This window comes from Pogona vitticeps, chromosome 1 (assembly GCF_051106095.1).
Source record: "Pogona vitticeps strain Pit_001003342236 chromosome 1, PviZW2.1, whole genome shotgun sequence".
NCBI classification, from domain to species: Eukaryota; Metazoa; Chordata; class Lepidosauria; order Squamata; family Agamidae; genus Pogona; species Pogona vitticeps.
In genome coordinates, this window is record NC_135783.1 from 346734178 (window position 1) to 346756112 (window position 21935).

Here is a 21935-nt window from a genome sequence, read left to right on the forward strand (position 1 = left end):
TTCTCATTTCCAAGATCAAAAGGAGGCAAGAATCGCTAATGCTCACTGTAAACCTTAAAGTACTGTAGAAATTGTTACGATTTAATCTCTTAGTGGAGTGCATGAGAACAATTTATGGACTCTGTGGGTGAATTTTAGCAATTTGTTAAAGCTCTTCGATTCCTTTTGATTGTTTTACACCATAATCCTCAGGAGGCAAATCATGATAAGCAAAATTATTTGAAACAGAACAGAAGCTAGCAGTAAGGGGAACTCTAGGTGAGAGCGACCATGTCCTTCTAGAATTCTGGATTTCAAAGGAAACGAATGCGGAGTGTAGACACAAACGTCGGCTGGATTTTTAAAAAGCCAATTTTAATAATCTCAGAACAAGGATAAGTAAGGTTCCCATGGCAGGGAATCCTAACAAGAAAAGGAGTCCAAGAAGGGTGGGAGCTTCTGAAAAAAGAAATCTAAAGGCACAACTACAAACAATTCCAACAAGAAAAAAAGGGGGGGGAGGTGGCAAAAAAGGCCAGTGTGTCTTCACAGAAAGCTCAGGGAGGACCTAAAAACCAAAAAAGAGATGTACAGGAAATGGAAAGAAGGCCAGGTCACCAAGGGAGAGTACAGACAAGTAGCAAGGAAATGCAGGGATGGCATTAGAAGGGCAAAAGCTGAGAATGAGCTGAGGTTAGCTAGAGACACCAAAAGCAATTTTAAAAAATTCTTCAGGTATGTGAGTAACAAAAGACATAGTGGCACAACTACACAATGGAGATGGGAAGATGATAACAGTTCAGTCTTTTCCCATAAGACAGATGTATGAACTTTCAAACGGATTGGAAGTGCAAGTGGGGGAACAGGATAGCAGCTGGAGATAGATAAACAAATAGTCAAGGAATACCTTACTACCTTGAACGAGTTCAGATCTCCAGAGCCAGATGAACTGCATCCAAGAGTACTGAAGGAACTGCCTGAAGAACTCACAGAACCACTATCCATTATTTTCTTGAAATTATGGGAACTGGGTGAGGTGTCAGGACTGGAGGAGTGCCAATGTTGTCCCTATCTTGTATTTTGTGTTGTAAGCCGCCTAGAGTGGTTGTAACGACCAGATAGGCGGGGTATAAATGGAAGGAAGGAAGGAAGGAAGGAAGGAAGGAAGGAAGGAAGGAAGGAAGGAAGGAAGGAATAAATAAATAAATAAATAAATAAATAAATAAATATCTTCAAAAAGGGCAAAAAAGAGGAACCTGGGAACAACAGGCCAGTCAGCCTGACATCAATCCCAGGCAAAATTTTTGAACAGGTCATAAAACTGTCATTGCGCAAGCACCTAGAAAACAATTCAGTAATAACTAGAAGCCAACATGGATTTGTCAAGAAAAATCCTGCCAAACTAATTTGATCTCATTTTTTAATAAGGTCGCCTCAATGATAGACAGGGAATGCTGTAGACGTAGTATATCTTGACTTCAGCAAAGCTTTGACAACGAGCCCCATGATATCCTGATTAGCAAGCTAACTAAGTGTGGACTGGATAGATCAAGTGTCAGGTGGATACACGATTGGCTACAGACTTGTAGTCAGAGGGTGATGATTAATGGGTCCTTCTCTAACTGGGAGGAGGTAACTAGTGGGGTACCCCAAGACTCAGTCCTGGGCCTAGTGCTCTTCAATATTTTTATTAATTACCTGGATGAGAGAGTGCAGGGAATGCTCGTCAGATTTGCTGATGATATGAAATGGGTGGAATAGATAATACCCCAACCTTTTTGGGACCGTGGACCAGCTGAGCCTCTGAGGAAGGTAGCTCCCACTCGCACGCGGGCGCTCTTGGGTGCATGCTCTCTCTCTCTTGAGTGCATGTGTGAAGTGGTGGAGAAGCATGTGCGCGCCAGTGCCGACATGAGCACTCCCCCACCCCTTTGCGCCTGCGCAGGAGCGCCAGCCCGTGCACCCGCCCACCCCATTCGCACAGGTGCTCTGGCACTTGGATGCATGTGTGAAGGGGTGGGGGAGCACTCGCGCCGGCTCTGGCATGTGCATGCATGCGCAAGGCAACTGTGGGGAGGGGAGTGCATGCGGGGGGGAGGTCTGTCTCCATGGCCAGTCCAGCTCAGGACCGAGAAATGATGACCTCTGCCCTAGGAGACAGAAACAAAATTCAAAATGACCTTGATAGGATGGAACAGTGGGCCGAAAGCAACAGAATGAAATTCAACAGGGATACGTAAGTGCAAAGTCTTGCACCTCGGAAGAAGAAAACAATTGCATATTTACAAGATGGGGGATACCTGGCTCGGCAAAACTACGAGCAAGAAAGATCTTCAAATTGTCATAAATTGCAAGCTAAATATAAGCCAACAGTGTGATGTGGCTACAAAAAAGGCAAATGCTATTTTAGGCTGCATTAATCAAAGTATATTTCAAATCCCGCGAGGTGCTAGTCCCCTGTGTTCAGCACTGATTGGGCCTCACCTTGAGTATTGTGTCCAGTTCTGGACACCACACTTCAAGACGGATGCTAACAAATTGGAACAAGTTCAGAGGAGGGCGACAAGGTTGGTCAGGGGGCTGGAAACCAAGCCCTATGAGGAAAGGCTGAAAGAATGAGCGAGTTTAACCTTGAGAAAAGAAGACTGAGGAGTGATGTGATAGCACTTTTGAAATATTGGAAAGGCTGCCATACAGAGGAGAGGCAAGATCTGTTCTTGATCATTCCAGAGTGCAGGACACGCAACAATGGGCTCAAGTTAAAGGAAGCCAGATTTTGGTTGAATATTAGGAAAAATATACAGCAGTACGACAGTGGAACCAGTTAACCTGGGATTTGGTGGAGACATTCAGGAAAAACTTAAATAATCACCTGGCAGATATGCATTGAGCAGGGGGTTGGACTTGATGGCCTTGTAGGCCCCTTTCAACTTTACTTTTTTATGATTCTAGTAGCGTTATAGAACTGCTGCTGGGACAGAAGCTGGAAGACTTTAGCCAGACAACACAGAAGGATTTAATCTTCTGAGCAGCTATTCAAAGAGCAGCATGATTCTGTCTCCCAATGTCTGGAGTTGGTTATCTTGGTAGAAGAGCAGTGTGTAATTATTTTTCTGCTTAACTTCCTAGGTTTCTTGCAATATATTCCGGACGCTTCCTCCTAGTGATAGTAATGAGTTTGATCCAGAAGAAGATGAACCCACCCTTGAGGCATCATGGCCACATTTACAGGTGATTCATTTATTAAATTGTTTTATGCGTTTAAAAAAATACTATACATTTAACTTTTTTGTTTTAAAGCCAGAAGGAGACTAGAGTGTCAGTATATAAAGTGTATGGATGCATGCATTTTTCTTCATAGTCTTTGTATATTCATACACATGGATCCATGCCTGTGTAGAGCCATCATTTGGAATCATAGATAGAGGGAGCCTGGGCGGTAGCCCAAACCCTCCTGTCTGAGGCCACGCACGACTGGACTGTGCCCTAGTTCTGCTTTATCCACTACACTGGCCAGACCTAGAAAGAGACCTGAGAGAAAAATTTTAAAAGATATTTGTAGTTTTGGTAGCTTGTTTATTTTTTTCCTTCATTATTGCGTGAAATAGGAACATTCTGCATGCAAGCAAGTGCTCCACCACTGAGCTTCAGCTCCACTGCCCAGTAAAAGGTGCTGATGATATAGCTAGTCTTTTGAAAAATGCAGGGGCACATTTTGGGGAGGAGGTTGTTTCCTGTAGTCTTTGGCTCTCTATTGTCTTTTAGATAGCTAAAATACTTAGGATACATTTACATTGGGCTACAGTTTCCAAAAAGGGACGTGGTGGCGCTGTGGGCTAAACCGCAGAAGCCTGTGTTGCAGGGTCAGAAGACCAAGCAGTCGTAAGATCGAATCCACGCAACGGAGTGAGCGCCCGTTGCTTGTCCCAGCTCCCGCCAACCTAGCGGTTCGAAAGCATGCAAATGCGAGTAGATAAATAGGTACCATCTCGGTGGGAAGGTAAACAGCGTTCCGTGTCTAAATCACACTGGCCATGTGACCACGGAAAGATTGTCTTCGAACAAATGCTGGCTCTATGGCTTGAAGAGCGGGATGAGCGCCGCCCCCTAGAGTCGGACACGACTGGACAAAAATTGTCAAGGGGAACCTTTACCTTTTTACCTTTTTACAGTTTCCAAAACCAGTTTTGCCCAGTGTGTAGCATTAAAATGCCAGTTTAATTGCTTCCTTGTATTCCTGTCTACACACAGCAGAAATGGACTAGTTCAGTTACTTCTTTATAAAATGATTTAGGCATCGAGCCACATCCTTTGCATGCAAAATGTCAAAGAATGAATTAATTGCATCTTCAGGTCAGGCAGGAAAGAAAGTTTGTTGAGCTACTGTCACTCAAGATCATCAATACAGAATTCGGTGGATTTGCCTCAGTTGGTTTCAGGCTCCCATATAAGTTTGTGTGTCATGGACCACATGTGCAGCTGTTGCCAGGTAGTCTCTTGGGTATTTCAACTTCTTTGAAGGGAGGACACATTGAGCAAGAAGAAGGTGCATAAACCTGTCCTTGCTCCAAACGGAGTTGCCCCAGTAACTTTTCATCCACAGTTACCATGTGGAAGGAGGTGGTGGAGTGCGATGAAGGGGATCATGGAAACTGGACAAGAAAAGGGGAGAGGTGGCCTCTCTTTCTGGCAATTCTCTTAGGTCAACTCTGCCTTCCCAAAATGTCTTTTAAAACAAAACAAAAAAGGGCCTGGTGTATTAGCATTGCAGATATTTACATGTAATGTTAATTTTGGCCCTCGTTGGGTTTGCGTGCGAGAGAAAGAGCGCATGCAAGTGTCCTTTAGGGTAGAGACAGGCAAAATCTTTTCAGCAAGCTTAGAGAGACCTGATTAAATCACATTATTCTGCATCAGACATCTGTGTCATAGAAAAATGCTTCTGAACATTTCCTAATTACTATTAAATGTTTCCGAACTGTTTCACCAACTCTTGTCAACATGGTAATTACTTTAGTTTATATGATTTCAAGAGTCTGGAGGGCAGAGGAATGTGTTTGCTGATTACCCCTGGGAGCTTTGACAAGCCAGTGAACAAATATTACAGGGCTGGCAGAGCCTGCTCTTAGCATGGGCTAGAATTCTTCTGATGATGGCTAAATACAATGAATAAATGGGCACTAATTTTGTCTTCCTTGTATTGTGTAGCTTTCCTGGTCTCATGGAAGTATGAGGTTTTTTAATTTGGATTTGTATTGTATCTTATCTTGAAGGCTCAAGGTAGTATGGGTAGACATCTGTCAGTTTTTTTTTTTTTTGAAAGGTTAGCAATAAAATAATTCACAGGAGTGGGCCCAGGGAGTAATGGGGAAGTTGCAGAGAGGGAAAGGTCTACTGCTCTGGTCATGAGATTTTAATTTTATTTTTAAAAGTTTGATTCAGCTGCAAAATCTTCCCATGCTTTGAACATTTTGTATCTCTGTGTCGAAAGGGAGATACAGATGAGGTAGTTTGGAAGATCTAAGACCAGGCATGTAGGTGTCTTATTTGCCTCCCCCCCTCACACTTCCTCTTGTATAGAAGCAAAATACTTAATAACTTCGGTAAAACGAAGCATGCCTTTAGCCATGACTGAATTGTCTTTAATTTCTTGCAGCTTGTATATGAATTTTTCATACGATTTTTGGAAAGCCAAGAATTCCAGCCCAGCATTGCCAAAAAGTATATAGATCAGAAATTTGTATTACAGGTAAGCACAATGTTGGCTGTCAATGCTTGAGAAGTAACTTTCTGGTATTAGTCTGGCAGGAAGAATAAATTCCTGATGAACATTATTGTTGCAGTTGGTTGTTCTGTGTGGTCAAGTCTCTTCCGACTCATGGTGACCTTGCGAATGAGCTGCCTTCAAAATGTCCTGTCTAACAACCCTGCTCACCTCTTGCTAACTCAAGACTGTGACTTCCTTTATTGAATCAGTTGCAGAGTTAAGCTAGGGAAAAGAGCAGCTTCCCCCAAGGAACGAGAGTTCCAAAGACAGACAGATCAGTTAGGTTCATGTTTGTAGATGTTTCAAGTTAGGCACCATCACTGAGCTGTCTGCTTTGTTTCTTTCTTAAAATAGCTTTTGGAGCTATTTGACAGTGAAGATCCTAGAGAGCGGGACTACCTGAAAACCGTCTTACACAGAATTTATGGCAAGTTCCTCGGTCTTAGAGCATTTATCAGAAAACAAATTAACAATATTTTTCTACGGTGAGTGTTGGGCTTTTTTTTACAAAAAGAAAAATTGTTTGTGGGTTTTCATGGGTTATATAAGTAAATAATTATGAGCATTTAATTCATGTGATTTGTTTGGACAGGTTTGTTTATGAAACTGAACACTTCAATGGTGTAGCTGAACTGCTGGAAATATTAGGAAGGTAATGAAGTTTAATTTTAATGGTTGATCTTACCTGCATATCAGCTTTTGTCCCCCTCAGTGCTAGCATACTGTCATTTGTCAACCTTACACTTGTCTTTTCCTCTGTCCATCTCTGTCACGTGGCACACTACATCTGTGTATGTGGGAGCAAAGCTGTAGATGGCTCTTCTTGAAACTCAGAAAAGAGGTCACAACTCTGAACGTTGGCCTCCTGTTTCCAAGAAGCCAGACCTAGGTTTCCCTTGACAGACAACAGAGTAATTTGCCTAGTCTGGGATGCTGAATTGTCTGAATTGGCTTGAACTGGTCTTTCTAGTATTCCTCTTGAAATGGATATTGAACTGCTTGTAGGGATTGCTAGAGAGTTGGTGTTTCACTGAATATTCCAGTTCTAGCACAGTAGTTCTCACCAATATTTAATATAAATATGTTGTTTTTCAAAAAGTGGGGGCTCTTGATCCTTAGCTATAGGGCATCTAAGTTTAATTGAGGACATCAAGTTTTTCTTTGGATTCAAGTTCCCGCTGTGGATTCTTGTATGGCCTACAAACAAGGCGTGTTTACTCACTCTTGTATCCAAAGATTATACCTTCAATGAGATCAGGATTAAATTTCACATTCATGTGCCCCCTTTCTCAGTTCCCTTCCTAAATTTAACGGGCTCATTATATTCTCCATGCCCTTAAGCATGAAATAAACTCCCATCCCCCCCCCCGCCAGTAACATGGACCACTTTTGTTCATAAATAAATGAATATGTTTTTCTGTTTATGATAAACATTTCATGATCACCCTGTTGTCAGGTATATTTAGATCATGGTTTGTGTATGTGTACACTTGATCTGATGCCTAATACTTGTGTAGCTCTGATCAGGTATTGTTCATATAATAACTGGAAATACTTCTTTTTTCTTTTCTAGTATTATCAATGGCTTTGCCTTGCCTCTTAAAGCAGAACATAAACAATTTTTGGTGAAAGTGCTCATCCCTCTACATACCGTTAGGAGTCTATCACTCTTCCATGCACAGGTACAAACTATTAGGTATATTTTCTTCAACATTTTTATTAGAATTTTGTGACACTGTCCTATACTGAAGGTATAACTATTGAACTAGAATTTTTTTATTGTGCTTCTCTGGAAAAAAAAAACTGGAACGTCCAGATTTTGGTGAACACATGGATTAATATCTTGTTCATATTTATCTTGTGCGTGGAGTTACAGTTGGAGGGGTGACAATTTGGCAAAAAAACCAAGTGTGCGCCGGGTCATGTCACCATTTATATACCAGGCATGTATGTGGCACCTTGCCAAATAACTGCTTCCAGGAAAGTTGCTCTGGGGACAGTTGCATCCGTTTACAATAAATACCAACAGACTGCTAGCTCTGGGAGTTTTCTTCTTGTTTTGCTTTGTCAACAAAGCAATAAAGTCCGAGCTATGTTTTAAAAAGTGTAGTAGTACAAGATGTGATTCTGATCTGAAGTTAAGGGAGTTTACTTGCTTTTAGTAAATGCTTACTTGCTTTTAATTATTCAGTTGTATTTTAATTTGCAAATAGTTTCATCGTTTCTTAATGTTTAAATTATTATGTTTTTAATTCTGTTCTTTTTAATATTGTGAGCTGCCTTGGGAGAAAGGTGGCCTACAGATAAAACAAACAAACAAGTGGAAATAACCGGCTGAACAGATCATATGAAAAGATTCTGTGCTCTGTTTAATTGATTTGGTTTGTTCTTAATGCCTCGTGGTAAGAGTGAGCAAAGCGTACCTTGTGTTATGTTTCGAGACCCTTCACAGGCTTCCCAAAGAAGCTCTTTCCTCCTTCCCTCCCCCCACTTCTAGGAACCTCCAGGACCCTGTGCCCCACCCCAATCCAGAAATCAAACGGAGAAGTAGTTTTCAGGGCATTTCTGCTTTTGCTTAAAAACAAAAATGACCACAAACAACCATCTTGTCCATTTCCTAGCTCGGCGTTTCCAAAACAAAATACAGGTCCCTAGACAGAACAGAATTATGTATCTGCACCTTATAAAGTTATTTTGTTTATGGATAGTGGGGAAGTGGCGCATCTTCCTGTTGCAGAATGCATCAGCCAGCTCTTCCTAGGTTTCTGCTTTAATTTGCCTGCCTCGAGTTGTGTGGTCTGTTTTTTCTTCTCCCTCCTGGATTATACATGGGTGGCCTCCTCTACTTGTACAGCAAGTAGTTATTGTTTTCTCAGAGTCCTCCCATCCTTATCTGAAGCGTGATCAAGGTTAAAAGCCACAGGTGGAGGAAGGGCATTTCACGCCTGTAGTTTGTTAGCAAAGGGCCAAGCCTGATGGGCGTTGGGCTTAGTATGAGATTGCAAAATAGGCTTTCCCTTAATTTCCCACCACCTACCATGATAGCTCCACAGTGTAAATTCATGCTGCTTGCCCTTCTAGGAGAAACATAGGGAGTAGTGGCAAATGGGAATTATGGAGAATGTTTATTTTGGTAAACTAGAACCCCCCAGCACCCAGTATCTCTATGGCCCCAGTATAGCCCACCCTTAAAGCTGTTTTTCAAAGAAATGTAAAGAGATTGGAAATTTTATTGCAGGTCTCTAATGTTTTGCCTACTTTGACCACAGCCAAGTGCTAAAATACTAGGGGAGATACAAGGCCGTTGTGTACAGGAGAGTATAACTAGTTTAGCAGAGATGTGGAAATGGCAGTTTAGTGTTAGAGATGGCACACAGGTTTCAAACTTGCATTGAAATCTGACATTGGTTAACTCACTGAACACCTAGGGGTTACAGAAAAGAAGGTGGACAGAAATAGGATGAGATGCCAGCAATGCTGAAGCTAAAGTGAAAATGCTTCTGCATGTTTCTGGAGGGCCTGTTTTCCTCCAGAAGCTACCTGGAGAGAAGACTGACAAGGATTAAAAGTTGATTTTATCTGTTGTAAAGCAGTAGTATGCACAACAGTAACCACTGTGTTCATTCTTGGCCCAATGAACTGCCTTGTTGTTTGCTGCACTTCTGTACATCCAGCACAAATTCTATGATATTCTTCTCTCTTACCTTTACACTGTTCTTGACAGCATCTCTTTGAGCTACCATATGCTTCCTCTGTTCCAGAGCCATAGGGACAGCACTCCTTACACTCTACTTCCAGTATCGTTACGCGCTTAAGTCTCTTTATCTGTCAGCTTTTGGCCATGCCAGCACCTCTCACAAGATGCCCCGGTGTTGCCAAAAAAAGTAAAAGAAAAAGTGCTTCAATTCAGATGGTTTAGAAATCCACATTTATCACATTCTTTGGGCATTCCAAGGGACTTAGTATTGTGGCCTTCGCTGCAGTTTAGATGAAGTTCCACATATCCCCCGTTTTGTTTGAAAGGGGGCCTACTTCCAGCAAAATATAACTTGGACCCAAGAAATTGTACATCTCAACGGTTCCCTCATACCCTTGCATAACTTGTTTTATTATTTCAGAAGGGTTTCTCAACCCTCCTGTGCAGTTACGTAAGTTGTAAGGGACTGCTTGGAAGGAGTTAAAATCAGCACTTCAGCAGGCGGGCAGTTCACAGTAGTTATGATCAAAGTTTATGGGCCTTCTCTGCTGCTGCTCCCAGACTTTGGAACTCCCTCCCACAGGAAGCTTGGCTGGCCCCATCTTTGTTGTCTTTCCACAAGCAGGTGAAGACCTTTCTCTTCAGGCAAGCTTTCCCTCAGTGACTGACTGTTTTGACTGTGTTTTTATTATTGCTCGTGTTTCCCATTTCTCAGAGTGGTATTTATTTGTTCCTTTTTAATATTTCTATACAGTGTATTTAGCTTTTAATACTGCCTTTTAATGATGTACACCAGCTTTGTATACTCATTGTTTTGTTCTTAAATACTGTCTTTCAATGATGTAAGCTGCCTTGGGTCCTTTTCTCAGGAGAAAGGTGGAGTAAAAATATTGTAAATACATGAAATAATAAATAAATTAAGCACCTTGAGAATATTTTTGTTACTTTGCTTAATTTGCTTGTTTTCTTCTTTTTTGCAGTTGGCATATTGCATAGTTCAGTTTCTGGAGAAAGACCCTTCGCTTACAGAGCCGGTAAATAAGATCTGTGTATCCACATATGTACACATTCTTATCCTGAACATTGACTTCACAGAGCTGTGTATTTATGTTCGCTTTGTCCCTTGTGCTTTATTTTAGGTCATTAGAGGTTTAATGAAATTCTGGCCAAAAACCTGCAGTCAGAAAGAGGTAGGTGTTGAAGTTTAGGTTGGCTTTCTCATTGAAATGGAATCCAAGGGGAACAAGGACATTGGGGCCATATCTGTTCATATAAGTGCGTGATGGAAGTGCAGGTCCATGCTGTATACCCTGTGTAGATATAGTAGATGTTGAAAATTAGGATTGTGCAAACCTCTTTTGATGATTATGTGTAAAACTTGTATGCGTACAGTACAGGTATCTGCATGTGTAAAACCTAGACCATTTAGGCCTGATTTGCAAATTTTCCTCCTAACACATTTTTAGGGATTTATATTGGTGCTGATACCAACCTTCACCTAGTGAAAGAGCACATGTAAGGGAGAATAAAAGCTCGTTGGGTCATTTCTTAGCACATCTATAGCTAGGTTTGTCTTGGCCAATACAAACAATCCGTGAGCTCAGATGCAGCTTTTCTACATTCATTTTTCTGAGATACCTGTGGGCATGAACAGAAGCAACTTCTTCCAGTTGATTTACTGTAAGAGGAATGCACGATGCTCCCCCAAATCCACTAGTGCCCTCTCATCTGGTCCTTCAGACCCAATTCCCTTGAGTATCACTGAGAAGTGCTATAAATTATAGTATTGAGATCAATAACAGATGAAGAGTTGAACACTTGATTTTTCATAGGCTTTTCCCCTTAGAGTTTAAAATCACTAGGGTTGTAATAGTTAAGTGCTGGGTGAAAAGGATGTAGGTTCAGATGCTCACTCAGCTGTGGAACTCACAAAATGAACTTGCAGCAATCATTATTAGTGTATCTTACAAGGTTGTGAGTTAAAAAAGGAGGATAATCATATATACTGCAGTGAGTTCACTAAATGAGAGATAGGATAGATAAATAAGATAAATAATATTTTTATTACAGTGCTTGAACATTCTTGCTGAATTATTCTATGAACATGTCTTTATGACGTGTGTCATTTGGTACTCGGGTGTTATGCTCCTTGTCTTGCACAATGTTTGACAGCAGCCTGACTTAGGATTTTGAATAGTAACTATTGTATGTTCCATTTTGTTGTAGGAGTAAAATAATTACCTCTTAATGCCATCAGGAAAAATTAATCTGCCTACCAGCTTTGTTCTTGATAATACAAACATTTATCTGCTCTGAAGTGTGGCATTTGGAGGCCCTGTGCTTAATCTTGTGTGCAAAGTTTTAAACACTTAAAGTGTATAAGTTCTTCACCAAAAGATACTGATTTTTGCATTTCTTTTCCAAATGTATGTCATCGTTGCACCTAGTAGCTGCATATATTCCTTCTGTATATTATCTTTTTATTTATTTATTTTATTTATTTTTGTATGGCTGTAAGCTGAGCTACTGATACTTCCTTCAAAATCTAGCTGAAAAATCTTAAACGGAAGACTGCTGAATTTCATACTTCCTTTGTCTATTCAGGTCATGTTCCTTGGGGAGCTGGAAGAAATATTGGATGTGATTGAACCTTCACAGTTTGTCAAAATTCAAGAACCTTTGTTTAAACAAATAGCTAAATGCGTTTCTAGCCCTCACTTTCAGGTGAGTATTGCAGCTAGAAAGTCAGGGGTTAATTCTGTATTGCACATAAATGTATACAGGAATGAAAAGTCCATTCAAAATACAGTGGTGCCTCGCAAGATGAATGCCTCGTGGGACGAAAAAACCACAAGACAAATGGTTTTTTCGATTGCTATGGTGCCTCACAAGACGGCTTCTTCTATGGCTGTGCGTCGCAAGACTTTTTTTCCCCAAGACCGATGCCTCACAAGACGAAAAAAAATCATTCGTCTTGCGAGGTTCCCATAGGAATGCATTGCAATGCAATCGTCTTTTCGCAAGATGATTTTTTTGCAAGGCAGCACTACTCGCGGAACAAATTACATTCATCTTGCGAGGTACCACTGTACTTCATTTTATACCTGTGAATCAGTAGAGTCCTCATTTTTATTTTTATATTTTTTGAAGTCTGTATACATAGGGACTCTTACGCGCAACTGAAATACTAGTGGGCTGGGTTGGGAGGGAAGACGTTATTTGGGGAAGACTAGATGATTTGGTTGATGGATAGATACATACACAATTCTGGAAGACCTCACTCAGACATTGCATGTGCCTGGAATCTTGTTTCCTGGAGTATCTGTTTTATATCAGCACTGGGTATTTCTAAAAATGATTATGTGACCTGTTCCTCCCAGGGAAGTGGATTTTAAGTTAATGTATTACCCCGTACTCATGCACATTTTACTGTTGATAAGGTTTCTTTCTCTTGCTCGCTCGCTCACACACACAGATTCTCTCTCTCTCTCTCTCTCTCACACACACACACACACACACACACACACACACTCACACACACACACAAACATGCAGAATTCATTTTGCTTTGATGTTTTTTGTTATTGTGCTGTCATTTTGTTTTCTTTCAACTTTTAGGAATAACAAAATACTATTTTCCCTTCATTCAAGGTGGCTGAGAGAGCTCTGTACTATTGGAATAATGAATACATCATGAGTTTGATAGAAGAGAATTCCAATGTAATACTTCCCATCATGTTTTCCAGTCTGTACAGGATTTCTAAAGAACACTGGAATCCGTAAGTGGGGTATTTTTGGTGGTGACTGTTTTTCATCACCTCTGGGGCCTTATGTTTAAACATTTTGAATACGGTGTCCTGTAGACTAAAATATAAATTATCTGGGGTAAACCCACTATTTCCAGCACAACTAAACCTGATATTGAACGTACAGTAGGACCCCTGCATCTGTGGGGTCAATACAGTGGTGCCTCGCTAGACAGTTACCCCGCATGACAGTTTTTTCGCTAGACATTGACTTTTTGTGATCACTATAGCGATTCGCAAAACAGTGATTCCTATGGGGGAATTTCGCTGGACAATGTTTGGTCCCTGCTTTGTAAACCAATTTTTGCTAGACAACGATTTTGATATCTTCCTCCACGCTCGCAAAACGGGTGTTTTCGGGACCTAAGCTTCACAAGACAGCTATTTAAACAGCTGATCAGCAGTTCACAAAGCGGCTTTCCTATGGCCGATCTTCGCTAGACAACAATGATTCTTCCCCTTTGGAACAGATTATCATTGTCTAGCAAGGCACCACTGTATCTGTGGTTTGCTGCAGCCCTATATACAACATACAAGGATGCCTCCTTGTGGTCTTTGTCCCGCCTCCTTATATGTTGGACATAGGGTTCCCTTGTATCTGCAGTTTCAGGCCTCCACGGTAGATTGTGGAACTGATCCCCCACAGATGCAGGGGTCCTACTGTCCTTAATTTGGAAGTACACAGTCAGAACAATGTAACTGTAGGCAGGTAGTATGTTTCTGGGATATGTGCTTGGATTTCTGAAAGAGCTGTCACTATGGCCAACCCATATTTGCTTCAGAATTACAATAGAAGGAACATGTTGTGCACACGGGTGGAATGATTTGTTATTATAGTCAATTGTGTTACCTGTTACTTGATTGTCAACCCCATGAAATTAATGAACACTTTTAATGGGTTTTCTAAAGCAGGAACATGTGGAAGGTAGATTGGGTTTTCTGAGTAATTTGCAGTAGATTGTCAGTGGGTTCTGTCCCCAGCTAGCTGAATAGTAGCAATAATGGTACAACTTCTTTAGAGCTCCTGAAATGAAGAGGGCTGTGAGTAACCAGAAGTGCAGCTCTGTGTGAAAGGAGAAGTGAACTGTTTAGTTCTGGTACTAAAACAAATTCTAGGCTCAGAATAGGAGTTTCAGAATATGTTCAGTAGTACTGTGTGCTCTTTCATTCCAAATTTTGCAATTACTGTGATTGGTGGCACTGTGATTTCTAGTAAAAAGCAATGCAGATTTAACAAGCCGAAGCCTGCCTACCCCTGTTCAAAAGAATTATTTAGGTCAACAGCAAAGAAAGCTACTCATCACAATTCACATTGGACTGGTTCATACATAATTTGTACAGTGGTGCCCCGCTTAACGATTACCCTGCTCCACAATGAGATTACTTAACGATGAAGTTTTTGCAATCGCAATAGCAATAGCAAAACAATGTTTAAATAGGGAAAATCCGCTTGACGATGATCAGTTCCCTGCTTCGGGAACCGATTTTTCGCTTTACGATGATCAAAACAGCTGATCGTCGGGTTTTCAAAATGGCAGCCTGCAGTTCAAAATGGCTCTCCGCTGTGTTTAGGGTGAATTTTTCGCTTTACAGGCACCAGAAAAATGGTCTCCCTATGGAGGATCTTCACTGGGCGCTGAGGTATTTCACCCATTGGAACATATTGAGCGGCTTTCAATCCATTTCAATGGGATTTTTACTTTCGCTTGACGACAATTTCATTCTACAGCGATTTTGCTGGAACAGATTATCGTCAAGCGAGGCACCACTGCATGTTTAGGCTAGGTAAGTAGGAAGTTGTGCAAGTAAACAATAAGCTCACACTTTCTGTTTACTTGCTTAAAACCTTTCATGAGATGTAGGCATGTTCCTGGGACAATATAAATATTTAATACAGATGAAAGATGCCAAAAATACACATATTAATCCCCTACCCTCACTTAGTAAAAGTCAGAAATAATGCATCACAGACATAAAAGTTTTTTTTTCAGAACTTGCCTGGAAAATGGCATAGAAAATTATAATAACATTCCAAGCTGGTAGTATAATATGTTCCAGAAAAGAGAAATAAAGTAGTTTTAAATAACTTCTTTCTTTTCTTTTCTTTTTTAACATCAAGATTTTTTTAAAGTGGCAGTACCAAGATTGGGGGGTTAGGTTTGTTTTCCTTTGTTTTCCTGACAGTGTCTGTGTAAATCATTTTAGGTAGCTCCTCTGGGCTCAATCTCTCCATTATTTTATTGTGGTGGACAAACTGTATAAAAAGCTGTGTTACAAGCTATTCTCTTTTCAAGCATACTCTTGTAAGACCTCAGTACCTTGTACTCTGAGGAGCAAAATATCCAGTCTATTTCAGTGGAGCAGAGAGGAAGTGTAGTGCAGGGAAACATGGAAAACCGAAGCAGTCTTGTACTATCCAGAAGAAATAACCTCACAAAAATATATGTGAATAAGCATAAGAAAAAGCTTTACCAATACAGATCTTTAAGCAGAACAATTTATTTGTGGACTATCTGTTGAAACTAGGGCATACTTTCTCTAGTTTAAGGTTCATACTGAAAGTGAATTAGAGAAGCATGAACCTCTCTCCATGCTTTGATGTAGCATGTTACTTGGCAGGGGCTCTAATGCTTCTGTGTTCTTTATTTTTCAAGACTGAGTCCTCTTAATCAAACGATGGACAAAAGTGTGAGAACAGATCCAGAGCTTTAAAAAGTTACATTTTGGCCCACAGCTCCCAGAATCCTCCAACACAAAATGGTCATGAGGTAGCACTGTGGGGGTTCCCATCCAAAATAATAAGTCTCTCAGGTTCTGGCATTCACTGGGGGAGCAGCAGGAAGCTGGCTTGCTCTGGATCCAATTTTCAGAGTTCAGTACCTTTAAAAGTTCTGGTTTTTCTAGTACGGTTTGCAGGAAGTGTTTAGAAGAGTTTCTGAGAGATGAAAAAAATAGAATGTCTGTGCCACAGAAGTTCCACGAAAGTCATGTCACACTGCAGTCTTTCCAACCCAAACATGTCTCTCAGCATGTCCAATAGTGTTGTTAGTATGAGGAAGCATGAGAAATGTGTAGGAGTTGAAGCTGCTACAACTGGCTAAATGGAGCATGGTGCTAACTCAAATGAGCCAAAATCTTAGGAATTGAAATATAAGGAATTTGACTGTCACTTGAGATCAAAACAGGATTTTATTGTTATTGTTTGAGTGATATAAAGGAGCAGATGCTTATTTTCTCTCTCTCTCCCTATTTCACAGGGCTATTGTGGCTTTAGTATACAATGTGCTGAAGGCATTTATGGAAATGAACAGCGCCATGTTTGATGAGCTGACAGCCACTTACAAGTCAGATCGCCAGCGGTAACTTTTTAAAGCATTTTTTTTTGGTCAGCTGTGCATAAAAGCCTGCTGTTTTAGTTTCAGTCTTTTTAATTCTTTCCTTTTTTTACACTTTACAGTAATTGCATAATTTTCCACACACAATTGATTGCAATGCCTCATTTTTTCCCCTCCCTGCATGCTCATTAGCTTGGCCCTTGCAAGATGTATAAATGGTTGTATTTTTTCCCTTTATGAGATACAGTACCCATTGCGTAGCTTGTGAACTTGCATTCCTCACAGAACTTCTTTTGGCTCTATGTTCTTAAAGACTTAAATGTATCAAGAGATTAATCAGTAAAAAAAAAATTAAATTGCAAAACCCCGTCACATACGCAACAAAAGCCATCACTTTGCTTGAAGATGTGTTTCTGAAATAAATAGGACCTTTTGCTGAGTCGAGATTGCATTTGACTTATCCCTTTATGACTCATGTTTGGCCTTTACTGAAACCTCTAAGCAAAGTGACAACCTTTCACACTTTCTAGCTTCCCTTCTCCAAGTATCTTGATACATCCAAGGCTTTGACATGGCAAGGTCTAGAAGAAGTGCCATCCATACAGTCATTAGTTGCACTTAGTTAAAATGTTTCTCTGTCTTTTCCTTAATCATCCTTCTCCAATTATAGTGCATCATCTTTTGTCTGAAATTTCAGCTTATCCAAAGCAGCAGGTGAAACTAATGAGGAAACTTCGGGAACTCCGGGCAGTTTGCGACTTGGTGAAAGTCGTGTCTTTTGTGAGACTCGGGGTTCCCACAAGCAAAGCGAAGGGTACTGTATGTCATCAAGCCTTGTTAGGTTAGTATAGCCTCTCACACATTTTTGGAGGCCGTAATGTTATTCAGTTCCATCACCAACTTTTGTAGCTCACTGCTTGGGCAGTTTTTAAAAATATATATATATTTAAAATTATAAATGGCAGGATACTAAGAACACCTGTTTTTCATATGTTGTATGACTGGTACATACAGACTTTGTATGACTGATGTTGATATTTTTGTTTAAGCTAGGCCAGGAGATCTGTATAATTCTAGGACCATGTAGGAAAAAAAAACTACAGTGGAATAGATGGTTGCTGCGTATTTGAAATAGTCTCAAATATTGTGGACCATTTTGCATATCTTATGCAGATTACCATATTTTTCCGTGTATAATATGATACTTTTATCTAAAATCTTTAGACTAAAAATTGAGGGTTGTCTTATACACGGAAGTAAGGGGGATTGCAGTCCTTTGATTCTCCAGGATTGCAGTCCTTTGATTCTCTAGCCCTTTCATGGCTGCTTTACCCCTGCACTTCATCAGCCCCGCAAGGCTTAGGAAATGGAGGGGTAAAGCAGTGATGAAAGGGCTGCAGGATCAAAGGGCTGCAAACCTTCAGCCCTTTCATCGCTGCTTTCCCCTTCCACTTCTGCTGCCCTTTGATTCTGCTTGTGAAGTGGAGGGGGAAAGCAGTGATCAAATTTTCTTATTTGGGGTTGGAAAAGTGGGGGTCGTCTTATACACGGAAAAATACAGTATGTCAAAAAACTGACTGACCCTTATCCAGCAGTGAAGCGCTGATTGTGTTTCTGGTATCTTAAGAGGATTTGGGGTTTTGTTTTTTGAATAATTTATATGCTCATAATAAGAGCTGATCATGAGATCTGGAGGCAAGTATTAGGTTCCTTTAGAATAAATAAGTTCAGGGCTGTAGTTAAGAATTTGGTTTAAGAATAGACATACAGTGTATATCTTCAGTCATTGCAGGACATTACAATAAAGTTAAATGGCTATGTGTTAACTAGATGATTAGGACTTTGTCAAACTGATTCAGCAGATGCTTATATTATAAATAACAAATAAAAAGTTAAATAATAGTTTCTGTTTTGTGAAGTGTTGGTTGCTGAATTTTTCCTCTCTTTTTTTTCTTGTTCATCTGGCTGCATTCCCAATGCTAGAATTAAGATAAATGTTGCAAGTGTAATAATCATTCTAAAGCATAGCATAGAGGAGAAGAAAAGCAAGCAATACTGTATTATTGAAATTTAGCCAATTAATGTAGGCTGATAATAAAATTTAATTGGAAATGAATAGGAAGGAACTAAGAGCTCCACCACAGTATTTGACAATTCAGATACAAGAACAACCTCATTTTTTTTGTTGTTCAGAGAAATCTACAAAAGCATGTGTTTCTTTTAATTGTGTTCATTTTATTCCTTTTCAACTATTTTTGTTTTGTTGGTAGAAGGCAGGTTTTAATAAATAACATGAAAGAAATGTGAGCAAGTGCATGGGTAGGCATTCTTCAGTCTCGAGAGACTATGGTAACGTGCTCTGAATAGAGGTCTTGGAACAGCGTCTAGTGTGGCTGAGAAGGCCAATACAAGAGTGACAGTCATGTTGCAAGTGCGCAACATGATAAATCAGCAAATAGAACCAGTGATCTGACTGTAAACCCTTCCTAAGCTTGATGAAGCTAAATGCTTACAAGCCATCACCCAGTTGGATTGGTTCCTGATTGCATTATGCTGTGCAGCCTCTGAGTTGTTTTTGTGTTATGATTTTAAGGGAATCCCCAAATCCCAATATACTGAGTGCATCATTAATTTTAGGGTTCTTTTCCAGGTGCATTATGGTAAGCCACAAGGTGGAACAAGACTCTTTACGTATCTTGTTTTTGTTGCTAATGTCTCTGTGTTTGTTTGTTTTAATTTGCTAGTGAAAAGAAAAAAGAGAAGGAACGGGAAGAATTATGGAAGAAACTGGAGGATTTGGAATTAAAACGAGGTCTTAGACGTGATGGAATCATCCCAACTTAACAAAAAGAAACGAAACAGCATTAATTAACCTGTGGAGTCACACATGTATGTAGTAGAAGATGGAGCAACAGTTTTCTGTATTGTGCAACTTTACAGTAGATTTCACATTTGTTTCATTATTACAACAGCACTGTATATATCTGTCTCTTAAGTAAAGAAAAAAAAAGCTAAGGACTTCAATCCAAAGTTTGGACAACAGATGGACTTCTCAGAACTTTGCAAAAATAATCATTGTTTTAACCCTTCTTTAAACCAGTCTTCAAAAGATCTCTTGCTGAAATTGCTAAGTCCAAATTCCATTGTCAGGAACCGTTGCACTGTTCCTTATTTATCATTAGCAGAGAGTGATACAACTTCAAATGTGAACAATCTTAAATTTAGCTTGTCTTTCAACTAAACTGTTAAATGTATTTATAGTAAAAGAGAGAAAAAAGATTGTCACTTCTTATGAGTTTGTGTAACATCTTTCTCTTCTGGATAACTATGATGTAATTTGACCTTTTTCTTTTTTTCCTGTTTGCACATCTCCATGAGTTGAATGTTGATACAGGTCAGGGCCATGAAAATAACAAAACTGAGGTCCTTAATTCAAAGAGATTTTTTTTCCTGGTATAAATAGCTTGAGTACCAGACTTCTTTTGGTGCTCTTTCAGTGTGAACATTTTGAGTAAATATAAGGTGGTTATTAACAGTATTGGTCAAGTGTGCTCTGGGTTTTTCTATGAACAGATTGTGAATCCAAGCCCATTTTGCCAATCCTTGTCAAAGTGTGCAGTGGAAACAATGCAGACTTCAGTATCCAACCAGTATTAGTGGTACACCATTAATAATAAGACCAGACTTGTGTTGATAATACTGAGGCTAAATTATTGTGTTGGTATATACATTTTCCTTCAGCCATTAGAAAACCATTTACAAACAAACAAGCAAAAATACTTCAGTGAAATGGTCTTACATGGTTATCATGGATTGTGTCGGGTGGGGGGGGCGATGGGAGGAAGTTGAGCAAACAAATTGGATTGTTTGAAGTTGTTGCCTTACCTTTCTTACGACATATTTATTAAACATTCCAGCCATACGCAGAAAAGGAAAAGATGTTGCTTGTGAAGAAAATAAAAAGGGGTTTGTGGTGTTTTTGCGACTCTTACTACTGTTTCTCATCACAGCAGCATCTTTTCAGTTTTGACCTGGAATGAATTTTAGGTAACATACTTCAGCCTTCTGAACTTGGATGCTAATTCCCAATTATTGTATTTGTTACCAAAAATGATTCTCAAAACACTACTGAAACTACTGAAAAGGAAAAGATAATATTCCAGTTCTGGCAAACCTAATGTCCTGAGTATTGATAATAAAATTTAAAAATGATTTTATATCAAAAGTGCATTGTGACCAAATTGTTTAAGGACAAAAACAAAGCAAAAACAAAACAAAAAAAGAGGGCTGTAATATAAATATACATTACTGGCTATCTGCTTTGTATTTAAGAGTGGAATCTCACATCTTTGGTAGATAAAATGCTGATAAGACTTGTGTACAGTATATATTTAGCTAATGCAGGTGCATTATTATATACCGTAAGGTATGTGTTTTTCAGGATTTTTCTCCAGAGCACTTTTGAACTGTTATAGACGACATATGACAACAATGATTGATAATCCTAAACCATTGATCCAGCAGTATTTACAGTATAAAGCTGAGTTGGTGTTTATGAGTCTTTTGTGATAGTTGCAAACATGAATTTACAACCTGTTGCCATTGATAGAAGTGTGGTATAAATACAAGCTTGTATATTTTTCTTCCTGCCATTTAAATATTTGGTAGAACTTAAGGGTTTCTTGTTTCCAAACCAAGAGAGAGAGAGAGGGGGGATAAGAGTGTGTGGAAAAAGATAATAATCCCCTTCCTGTCTGACTGACTACTGTTTCGGGATTATCAGGTCACAGTTTGTACATATGAGTCTTCACAGATGGATGTTGTTAAAAAAAAAACTAAAAAAAAACCGAAACAAAAACAACCTTGACACTGCTAATTTGGGGATGGGGTGGGGGAAGAAAATCCAAGAGTAGAACTTGTCATATGCAACACCAAACACAACACAGTTTAACGGAATTAAGCTAAGCCTCTTTTAAGAACATTGACTGGGACTCAATGTAGACTTGGCAGATGCTGCCATGGGTGAATCATTCTATTTTAAAAAGTGCTGGAGCAAAGGTGCAAACTGAAATACTGAAGATGAAATAAATTTATAACAAATCATATCCTTTAGCCCTTCTTGATTCTGACCAGTGTTTTTCTTTCTGCTGCAGAGTTTTAGAGCTAACCAGTGCCTGAAACAGGCAGAGTTGCTTTTTTGCATGCCTCTTGAGAACATTTTAAAGGGGCAAAACATTTTAAAGGGTGCAAACAACAACAACAGTAGTAGAAGGGGTAATCCAAAAGCAAAATCCTTTTAAAAAAAGTGACTCCTATAAGTTGGCAGTAGATCTGAAACTTGTGGTAGAGAA

The 21935-nt window shown here is 39.7% G+C and overlaps 1 protein-coding gene across 4 annotated transcripts in view; it reads left to right on the forward strand.

Moving 5' to 3' along the window:
* Positions 1-21687, forward strand: part of PPP2R5E (protein phosphatase 2 regulatory subunit B'epsilon) — a 98189-nt gene extending 76502 nt beyond the window's left edge. For 2 of the 4 annotated variants that reach the window (XM_020809801.3, XM_020809802.3), the window contains exons 4-15: positions 3109-3210; positions 5636-5728; positions 6101-6231; positions 6339-6398; positions 7320-7428; positions 10424-10477; positions 10583-10633; positions 12048-12167; positions 13095-13222; positions 16507-16608; positions 17282-17425; positions 19329-21687. In XM_020809801.3, the coding sequence (XP_020665460.1) occupies positions 3109-3210; positions 5636-5728; positions 6101-6231; positions 6339-6398; positions 7320-7428; positions 10424-10477; positions 10583-10633; positions 12048-12167; positions 13095-13222; positions 16507-16608; positions 17282-17425; positions 19329-19428 (1194 nt within the window). In that variant the 3' untranslated portion in view covers positions 19429-21687. The remainder of the gene's footprint in view (positions 1-3108; positions 3211-5635; positions 5729-6100; positions 6232-6338; positions 6399-7319; positions 7429-10423; positions 10478-10582; positions 10634-12047; positions 12168-13094; positions 13223-16506; positions 16609-17281; positions 17426-19328) is intronic. The other 2 variants (XM_072986795.2, XM_072986796.2) reach the window with 2 other exon arrangements.
* The last annotated feature ends 248 nt before the right edge of the window (positions 21688-21935 follow it).